The sequence below is a fragment of the Amblyomma maculatum genome, chromosome 6 (assembly GCF_055883805.1).
Source record: "Amblyomma maculatum isolate TAMU_Amacu chromosome 6, ASM5588380v1, whole genome shotgun sequence".
Classification (NCBI taxonomy): Eukaryota; Metazoa; Arthropoda; class Arachnida; order Ixodida; family Ixodidae; genus Amblyomma; species Amblyomma maculatum.
In genome coordinates, this window is record NC_139349.1 from 39,137,675 (window position 1) to 39,148,119 (window position 10,445).

At 46.5% G+C, this 10,445-nt stretch overlaps 1 protein-coding gene across 1 annotated transcript; it reads right to left on the minus strand.

Annotated features, from left to right (window-relative positions):
• Window positions 1-100: 100 nt before the first annotated feature.
• Window positions 101-8,996, minus strand: LOC146185581 (acetylcholinesterase-1-like). Its single transcript, XM_084605559.1, has 2 exons — window positions 7,489-8,996; window positions 101-254 (listed from the first exon to the last, which is right to left on the minus strand). The coding sequence occupies exons 1-2, from the start codon at window positions 8,991-8,993 to the stop codon at window positions 101-103; spliced, it is 1,659 nt and encodes a 552-aa protein (XP_084461685.1). The 5' UTR covers window positions 8,994-8,996.
• Window positions 8,997-10,445: the final 1,449 nt, after the last annotated feature.

Genomic DNA, 10,445 nt, shown 5'->3' on the forward strand with positions numbered 1-10,445 from the left:
GAGGCGTGACCTCCAGAGGTGGGCACACGCACTAGATTTCGATGTGTGGTGCCCTCTGCTTTGGCACTTGTGAAAACTGCAATGGGGCGCGCAGCAACGCTCAACCGTCGAGGGCAAAGTAGCGTCTCCAGAAGTTGCAGTTCTCCTCCTGAGGTCCCTTCTTGATTGTGAGGCTCTTTAGGGCAATGTCCACCATGTACGGTCCCGCTGCTGAGTACCGGGGCCACGCTATCTTTCCCAGTGTTGTCATGCGCCTGGAGGGAAGAAAAAAAGAAGCGAACAAGACAGCTATGGACCGTTATCTCACAATGTTAGGAAAATAGAAGTTGGTAGGCTTATAACAAAAAAAAAAAAGAAATGGCTATGTATAAAAGCAATAAATGAGGCCTTTATAATGAGCACTTCATTTCTTCCAGTCGGTCACCACCGCGCGTCTTTTGTATACAACCATAACAGCTTCTGTTGCGTCACCGAAGTGAAGTGCCTCATTAGGCGCTTTCTCTTGGGTAAGAAAGCAGCGTAGAGCCTTTCTCATAATAATAATGAATGGAATGTAACCACAGACGGTGCAGAATATTGCAAGATTGAAGGCCACTTGGTGCATGCATGGTCGCGCTATGCTGCGGGTTTGGCTTCCACCATATTATCGGCGCTGAGTGGAAGACGAGAGCCTGCCTACGTGAAAAACCGACTACCCCGTCACTGATAGTTGTTTTCGGGTTACTATGAAACACGAAGAGAAAAAAATTTCATGACATCATGCTTATTTCCGAACAAATTAAGAAGGAGCTGACACAAATGAGCACTGAAGGAAGAGGGCAAGTACCAAGGCTTAGCGTAAGTTTCTTCAGTGATTATTTTGTTATATTAAGGCTTTTAAATATAGTAAACGTCCGGCTAAAAAGCGCGTTGCATTGATCGGCTAACCGTTCTTTGCTACCTCCACCTGATGTTGAGCTTTGTGCGTAGTTTATTTTTTTTTTATATGTAGCACTATCCCATATCATCGCTGGCGTAGACATCCCACGAGTCCTGTACGCGGCGACCTGTAAGAGGCCATCATCCGAGTGTACTCGAAAAACAATAATAGGACCATCCCCACATTACCACGTCTGCGCGAATATGCAATTATACGCGTAGTTAATTCGCACTAAACAGTAAACATTATTCGTACTTTTCTTTCAAACTTGAAAGAGCGTTAACGGAATCATGCGGCGGGATTAATGGTAGTGAGGGAAACAATAGAAATGCGTCCTTTCAAACCACGATAGGGCAGCATAGTCGGCCACCGAGCACATGTAAAATGCTCCATTTCGCAAAGCTGCTATTCTTGCCCTCCTGAATATCATATTTAAGGTGAAAAGTGACTGGAATCACACCGGATTAGAAACAATTATGGTGTGCTGTAGCATATAACGGCATATAACGGTGCACGATGTAATTGTATAGTCTCAAGTCAAACCGATGTTTGCAGTGGAAACTGAATCCTGTCTCGGAGGAAAATTGTTCCGTCAGAAACTAAAATAAAAGGAAGAAACGATATAACCGCTGACGCTGATTGTGCACTCAAGGCCTCTGCACTCCGCGTAAGGCTGGCCCAAATGAGTTGTGGAATAGTAGTCGTCCTCCTGCTTTCATAGATGTATGCAAGCTCGCGGCCTTGCCTAACGCTAACCAGCGTTGCACCTAATCACGGTGTGTATCTTGCTATAGGGCTAAATGAAGGAGGACTTTACTTTCCCGTCGCTGCGTTTTTTATTACTTATTAGCGTCGCCTCACAGCACCGGAGCTCTTACATGGAGGCGAGTAAAGAACAGCTCGCCGCATCTGCAATGGTCCGTGGCGATTCCTCGCGCCACCCCGGCTGATTGATATGACTCCATCAAAAAGTTGCTGCAGTTCCGGGTGGTGAATCATTCTGTCACGCGCCATGAACGAGTATAGAGACAGCATCTCACGGAGACCCGTTGTCCAAGGAAAATATTCGTCAACGGATGATATTGCAACCGCATAGCCTCAGTGCATTTGTATCCCGCCGATAGGAGCTGTCTCATACTAAGTGTTCGCTCATTCAGGTGCTTCAGTTGGTCAGTGACGTTGCCTTTGGCAGTTTGAGAGCTTTCCAGGGTGATTTTTCGTCCTCGTAAACGTGAGCACTCGCGTGTCTGGGTCTGTGTATGGTTGCGCGACTTAGTGACCTTGAACGGTTCACCCTCTTTCACAAGCCGGAGACACGAGCGCTTAATGGCTGCATTTCTTGCTCACAGAAAAGAAAAGAAAAGAAAGAAAGAAAAACACGTGCAACTTTTTTCTCGGCACGCTTGCATCAGAAATTCAGATAGGTGTGCATGATTAGACGTAGGTAATGTATTTTTCCTTGGAACCTATTTCGTTGTTAGCGCAAAAAGGCAGACACCATTTCAAAAACCTTCTGAAGCTACGAAGAAGAAATAGTCACTTCTAGCAGTGACAGTAGGCGGTGCCCACTGGGTCACGTTTAGCGAACGGAGCGCCGTATGTGGCAGACTAACGGGCATAGGAGTTGTTCAGCGATATATACGTAAGAGCGTCTTCTTACTCATGCTGACTTTAAGGATCCTTGCACCCAGGTCTACGCGCAAGCATGGTTTACTGGCGTAAAAGAATAATGGCAGCCATTATTTCAAGTTTTACCTATTCGCTAGTAGTTGGCACTGGTTCTTTCGAAATTTGTTATTTGAGGTTTAATTCTAATTTTTGTTAAAAATTGAGGCATCGAAAGGCAACCGATAGCACGAATTAAAGCATGCCGTTATCAATAGTTTATCATGTTGTAATGACGAAGAGGCTACACTTGCACTGAAAGCAAGGCTTTTATCATCTAAGAAAGGGCAGAAAATAAAATGTAGGTGTTGTTCCTGTGGTTACATCAAGGCAAATAAGCAAACAACTAAATTATGACGGAATTAGTGCAGTGTTAATGCGTTAGCATTAGAGGGTTCCAATAAATTAGTCATGAAGCGCCAAAAATCTATCTTTACAAAGAAAAATGCATGGTGTGGTTTCTAGCTTCCCTTCACGGACCTAAAATAAACAAATAAATACTTCAAATTTGCTTTTTTTTTGGAGGAGAGTTCCGATCTTCGCTCGCATAAAGCCCTTTAGGTTACGGGAATCTTGATTCAATACAATCTATGATTGCAGAAACCGGTCGAAGTATAGCATGTATTAGAGGAAGAACTTGCACGCAGCTGCTGAGCTTTTATACGAAGCTTGGAATTCTGGAAAACTGCTCGATTGCCCTGTAGACGATGGATGTGCAGAGAGGGCGAGTGCGTCGGTTTGGCAGCACAGTCGTGAAGAGGAGGCGACTTCGCTGGACGCTTCCGAGCCCGTCTTGCTAGCGGCTCGCATAAGCTGCCAGACCAACTTTCACTCCAAAATAGACCTTTGTGTATCATTTTTACGCCCCATTTTCTTATTTCACATGACGCAGTGCGTTTTCCTACGAACTCTGGCGTGTTATCGTTTCGAGGAATACAAGCATTCTTAGACAAAGAATGAGCGCCGCCTTGTTTCTGTTTGCGACTGCTCAGTTTAAGTGCCTGTGCCACCGCTCGGGAAGTATAGCATAGCCGCTCTGAATTTACACCGGTGCACCGCGAACGAAATGATCAAGTCAGAGGCACAGACTTTGCGCGCACAGCCTTGAAATATGCCGTAAACAGCCGACCCGCCTCTCGCTCGCTCATACTTGCCGATGTTCAGCTGGCCAATAATTGCTATTCTCCCGCTTCGGCAAATCCTGTCGTCGGCTGTCAGCCTCGTTGTGGCGTATATACGCTAGGCTATTTACGAGAAGGTGCGGCTCACGACCCTTGAGACGGGTGGTCCGGTCAGGGCTTTGCCGGTAGCCTATAGAGAGCACTTAATGCGGTGGTCTTTTTATTGCCCTGGAGCACCATCCGCATCTGCCGAAGCTGGAGTGAGGGACTGCCGTCTTGGAACGGTAGCTCCTCTCCCATACCCACTGTGCAAACTCTTCATACGATGGGGTGAAGGTGGCGGCCTGTCTGGGGCACGAGAGAACGGGGATTTGTCAGAGGACGTGGCTTAGCTAGACGCTACGTCCTTGAACTCGCCCTTTATGTTAGCGGAAGGCGATTGTGGAGAGAGGCAGTGAAAAATATTTGATGGCAGATCAGCTACGAGCTGTGATTAGAGCAAACTTCGTAGGCGATATTGCGAACAACGCTTTTTTGACTCCCATGGGTTCAGCTCATTCTCGCAGTATATGCGCTTGTTCTGGTGCTGTACGATCTTAAAACTTCAAGTTGAAATCGAGGCTGAGTTAATTGCCAATTTGTGTCGCCTATTAATGAATGTAATTCATTTTAAATTTCGTACAACTGCAGCGAATGCCAGAAACATATGATAAGAGAACAGCCACGCAGGCTCAGAACAGTACAATGCAATTAGGGATATACGAATATTCGAAAATTTTGAAAAGCGAATATAAAATCTTTTCATTCAATTATTCTAACAGATCAAATGTTTCTGTTTAAAATATCAGTCGAATTGGATATATATATTCAGAACATTTGCGATACGTTCCGAATAACTGACACGACGTTCGAATATGAATTGCCATGTTTCTCGTCGACAAACGTTTCAAAAACAGGACCCACATTGACGGCGTCTACCATACTTCCGCGATGAGTGCGGAGGAAGGGTTAACTGCCGCGATACAGTTCATTAGCGTGGCGCCTGCCTTTCATGGTTCTCACAGTGGACGACGCGGCAGGAATATTCAAACCCTGCCTCAATGCCTGATCTCGAAGGCATCTACTCATTCTCTAGTTTATTCTCCGTCGTCATAAATTAGAAAAGTTAATTTTTTCTGCAAGTATAACTTTGCAATCCTTGAGTTAATATACTGACCTCATTTTGCAGCCCCTTAATGCGGATTAATGTCACGTCGGTTCTCACCTGTAGCTTTAAACTATTAAGGTATAGCATGGTATCACAGCGACAGCCCCGACAGCTACACCTTTCGCACATTTATTCTTTTTGTACGAATATTCGTGATTAGTACAATGAATCTATCGTATTCATATCGCTTCTATCACCGGTCAATACGGTGTGTGATTCGGTTTTAGCTACTCTATTCGTATTCGATTACGTCTTGATAAAGAAAAAGAAAAAATAAGCCATTCACATGCTCCTGAAAATAATATTTCATTCAAGCGACTGTTGTTGCAAACATCCACGTTATATTACCAAAAATGTGCTTATATAAGGCCGATGTAAATGATGGATAATTACCATCTCTCGCATCATGGCTGAAAAAAAAATCATGATGACAGTTGAATGCTGTAGCGTTGTGAATGATGTGCGCTACTGTTTACGTCAGCTTAAACATTCCTGTACACGTACTCAATGGTCAGGCATGGCGATACAAATCCACAAAAATGCTATGAGCGTATAGCTTGGGAGCATACGTTTCTGGTTCAAGTGAAAGACAAGACTGATCACGCTGCCTTGAAGGAAGCGTTTCTTTGCGAAATACCTTTCTCGACTTGGATTGAATTCCGCGCACCAAATCGCCCGTATGGAGTGAAGATAAAAAGCATCGCTGCTGCGCTGAGTTGCATCAGAGACTCCGGATAGAGTTTCTACGCTACTCTCGCCTCAACTGAAGAGCCAGGCGAAGAACAAAAAACTCTCTCAGCGAGGTCGCAAAATTAGGTGACACCGCTTTGCTCACTTTCTTTTTCCAATCAGGTACCTCGCCGCTAGCCTGCGTGCTGAAAACGAGAGCAAATGGATAAGGTTCTCCCTTTATGTAAGCAAGTAGCGCGGAGAGCAAGCGGCACTTTCTTCGAGGCAAGTACACGAGGGGCACGAATCGCGAGCACCTAGTCTATATGCACGGGGAAATGCAGTTCACCTCGTAGGCCCACTCACTCTGTGGAACGACTCGCAAGCGAGACTTATGTGTTAGAGTGAGTTTAGGAACGCGGAGTTGTTGATTGCAACGAGGCCAGAAAGAAAGGGCGCAGAACCGCAAACCGTTTAGGTCAGTCGGCGGGGCCTGCTTACTATGTCTCACTAATAACGCGCAGTGTTGCGGAGGCTGCATCAGCTAGTCACGAGCCGAATATGCACAGCTATTTGCACCTGGAGCCAGTTCTGGTGCTTGACGGCTACAGTCCGTCTGGAAAATAATGTGAGCTACACAACGTGTAAGCTATATAATCGCAGTCCTCCTGTCATGCCTGAGTAAAGCTGAGCAGTCGAAGTGCACTTTATACACGCGACTCTGCGCATGCGTTATCAGATCACACAAATGTCTCGGCGTGAACGATCGTTCTTGTGAATTGGGTGGCCGGCCCCCTGGTGACAACCTCCAACTAAGAGTTTTGCATAATTTCAGTGATATGAGCCATGAAACAGTTTTCTTCTAAGCCAAATATAGGATACATTGAAACAAGAAAACTTAATAGTGCGCATTACAAAACCAGAAATGATGTAGGCAGGAACAAGCGAAAGAAATGAATGAAAAAGGAACAAGCCATGGGGTATAGTTGAGTGCAAAACACATGCAGTTAATTAGGTGGCTTTGTCCGGCACCGAGTGAAAGATCACTCCCTCCAACGCGTCGGGCTCGTAAGAAAGTTATATCGACATCAAGATTAATTGCTCTTGCCCACGTTGTTCAGCCACTGAAAGCAGCGTAACGGCAACAGAAATAACGTGGAGGAGGAATCTAGATTAACTAAGTCCATTGCGGCGCGCTGTGCAGCACCCAAGGTCGCTTTACTGCACGGCTGCCCTTGGTACCTCGGCTACCTCTGCTGTGCCAGTAATTTAAGTTACGGCCTTGCGCTCCACTCTAAGCTCATTTTGGTTATCAAAGCTACACTTCGTTAGACACGACAGAAACGGCGAGGAGTGTCGGGGTCGTGTGCGATTAGAGACAAACTGTTGAATGGGGCATTGTTTTTGCGTAACAATGAGCAAAACGCCGTAGCTCGAAACTTCCCTGTTGTGCTTGCTGAGAATCACAGGGTCTTTAGAAACATTATAGGTGAGCCTGTGCGCATGTGAAAATTTCAGTTAAGGTTACTCTCGCGTTTGCGTGTGCGTCTTGAGCAGGAAACGAGGCTGAAAAAGGAGTACTTATGCACGAAGCCGCATCGGCTGTACAGTAATGAAAAACATTAGAATTGACGAGAAAGCTGAGCAGTCTAAGTGCATTTTATACACGCGACTCTGTAGAGAAAATTAGTTACCATATTGAAGAAAACAACTAGTAGAGTACGCGCTACCCAAGGACCGATGGTATAACAGATTTCTCCTTTAAGGAACAACACGCTTCCCAAAGAGCAGTCGTATCATGCAATTAACCCCTTTAAACGCTAAAGCGCCCCACCAAATACCACTGACGTACAGCATTTCCCCTCAAAAAGGAGAGTGTGCGATCTACAGGGGTGGCCATTACTCACCCGAATTTGGCGAACGTAGTCCAGATGTCGACCATCTGCCTGCTCAGCGTGACTTCTTCAGGCGTCACCATCTCGGGGAAAGCCATGGCGTGCGCGAACACAAAAGGGAACTCATCAAAGTGCGTCGCTCCCATCCACTCGGGCCACACGCTGAAGCTGGGTCGGTGCGAGAACTGGTAGTAATACACAGGCTGACCTTTTCGCTGATACTTCTCCGCAAAGTAGCGACTGGGGCAGGTGATCAGAAAATCGCCTACAGCGTCCGATCCACGCTGCAGAATCACATTAGGGTCACTGCTGTTCAGTTTATCCAAATAGAACTCACGAATTTCATTCACGCCGCCAGACTGCAGCATAGTCCTGAAGAACAATACCATGTAGAAACCGAGTTCGTCTTTTGTGATATGAGCCAGATTGTGAAATTTGAGTCCCTTGGCCAGGAAGTTGTACACAAAGTAAGTACCTTCGTTCCTGTTGTTTCCTATGAGTAGTTCAACTCCGGAAGTTCTCATGGCGTCCATGAGAACATTGGCATCGTCAGGGAAAAGTTCGCCGTCACGGCTTGGGAAGAAAGTTTCAGCTTGAGTCCCTAGAACCTCCGTAGCGACGCTTACGATCTCGTTGGCGTCCTTAGAGCGAAGACACGACATCACCTGCGGGTCCTCGATGCTCTTGTCGAAACCCTTGGTGCAGCCCAAAGCATTAGCCAGGGAATAGCTCTTCTGAAGCGCAGTGTCCCGACTGTCGTGCAGCATCCAGAAGGGGCTGCCGCTCTCCATGATGGCTCGCCGGAAGAGACCTCGACTTAGCGGCGACACTAGTAAGTAGCCTACTGAGATGGCTCCCGCGCTTTGTCCGAACACGGTGATCAGCTCGGAGTCGCCACCGAAATGCTTAATGTTGGACTTGACCCACGTGAGCGCGAGGATCTGGTCGTACATACCTTGGTTGCCGTTGAGGCCATCAAGTCCAGAGCTGAAGAAGCCGAATGGCCCGACCCTGTAATTAAGCGTGACCACGACCACGTCTCCTGCCGCGGCGAAATGGATGCCGTCGTAGAAGGACCAGCTACTGCTGCCGTACGTGAACGCCCCGCCGTAGATGAACACCATGACTGCCTTCGGACCGCAGGTCTTGACGTCCCGACAGTACCTCGCGGGCGTCCACACGTTCAGGTAGAGGCAATCCTCGGTGGAGTTTCGCGTCAGTATCGTGTAGTTTTGGTGGACGAAAAAGTCTGGCTGCTTGCATGGGAACGGTGGCGTCGAAGCATCGCGCAGTCCCTTCCAGGGTGTCACTGGCAGAGGCTTCTGGAAGCGAAGCTCATCCACAGGCGGCTGTGCGTAAGGTATCCCGTAGAAGACATCGATAGGGCGGCCGAATGCCTCTTTCTTTAGTCCCACGAGCTTTCCGGAACTCGTGTACACTGCAGGCCGGTATATCTTCGCAGCAGAGGCGACGGCGGCTAGACCAGCAGCCACGCCCAGGAAAACAGCTAACCGCATAGCGCTCAAGGTGCCTGCACGCGAAGGACAGATATACGAAAGAAGAACTGAAAGCACGGTTTCGCGATGTGCACTCATTACAATTAGTTGTTCGAGGTACAACAGGTACGGCCTTGTCAAAAGTGCGGAGACATCAGGGGGTCTGCTTCTGAGCCGTGTGGTTGAGCTAATTTAGCATTACTGCAGGTTCTTCTCATTCGAGCGGGTAAAACAAAAATATTCTTACCGTAAAAAAAAAAAGATATTCGGAACGCTTGAAATGCATTACAAGCCGCACGAAGCGGCTCAGAAGCAGACCCCATTGGCTCAACAATTTTGACAAGGCGTCTAGTACAGTAGTACTAGATGCAATTCGCTTCACCGCGAAACCAATTTAACCAATTTTAGAGCAGAATACGGAGGAAGATAACTTCAGTAGACTAGGTTATGAAACTGCTGTTAACAATGCAAACAGATATTGCTATGTGTTCGAATGTGTTGATATTGTATGTGTTGGCATCTTTTTTGCATATTTGGCGATGAAAAAGAATTGCTGATTGGTGCCTCTATAGAAGTGACTTTATCGCATGGCCATAAAGCTGACAGTCAGAAGAACTACTATGAAATTTTCATGTTGGAAGCCTCTAAAAAAGCAGCGTGCTAAGTTCAGTGTGCCTACATATCACCGGAGCGTTGACATGAAGTTGGTGTATCACGTAAGCTTCCAGTTCTTTCTAGATTTGTCTCCTTGTTGCCGAAAATCAGTTAAAAAACAACACGCCCTTCGTGTGAAAATTAAAGCGATAGTACAAACCCACAGATTCCTTTCTCACGCACTGAATGGGTTGTAGTGGCTGGAGGATCTCAGTATAAGCTTCATTATGTAAGCTCTTGAATATGCTGAATGGATTTAGGAAAGTGTGGCTTATGAGAGGCTTAGCCTACATTTTTTACCAGGCAGCTGAGGTAAATCCAAGCTGGTCAGGGTATGAACTTTTATTCCATATGTGCTGTGCACACTCTCATGTAAATTAAATCAAGGTTTTTTCTCTCCATCATCTCATTTTGACAGTCACGGCTCTTTCATGTGAAACCACATCTACAATATGCGCTGCATTCATTTCGCTACTTAAAGAAATGTAATGTCGCACAAACATAATAACTCTTTGCTTCTGCACATCGGAGAACAGGCTTTAGCCTGACAGCGCCGTGTGCATGGCAAACGAGGCCAGGTTCAGTAATAAACACGTTAGTGCTTCCTTTCGAACGCGTCGCACCTCGCGTGCGGTGCATTTCAAGGCTTGGTGGATTGAGACAAAGGGCGTATGCTAAGAACCGTGCGTGATAAAATAGCTAAAGTAAAAAATAGTCCGTGCTATGCAGCGGACGACAGTTTTTTTAGTTGACAGTTTTGCAAAACTAGTAACGCCTTGTAATACCTTATTGGGCAAGCCAGAGTGAGATGGGAGGAAA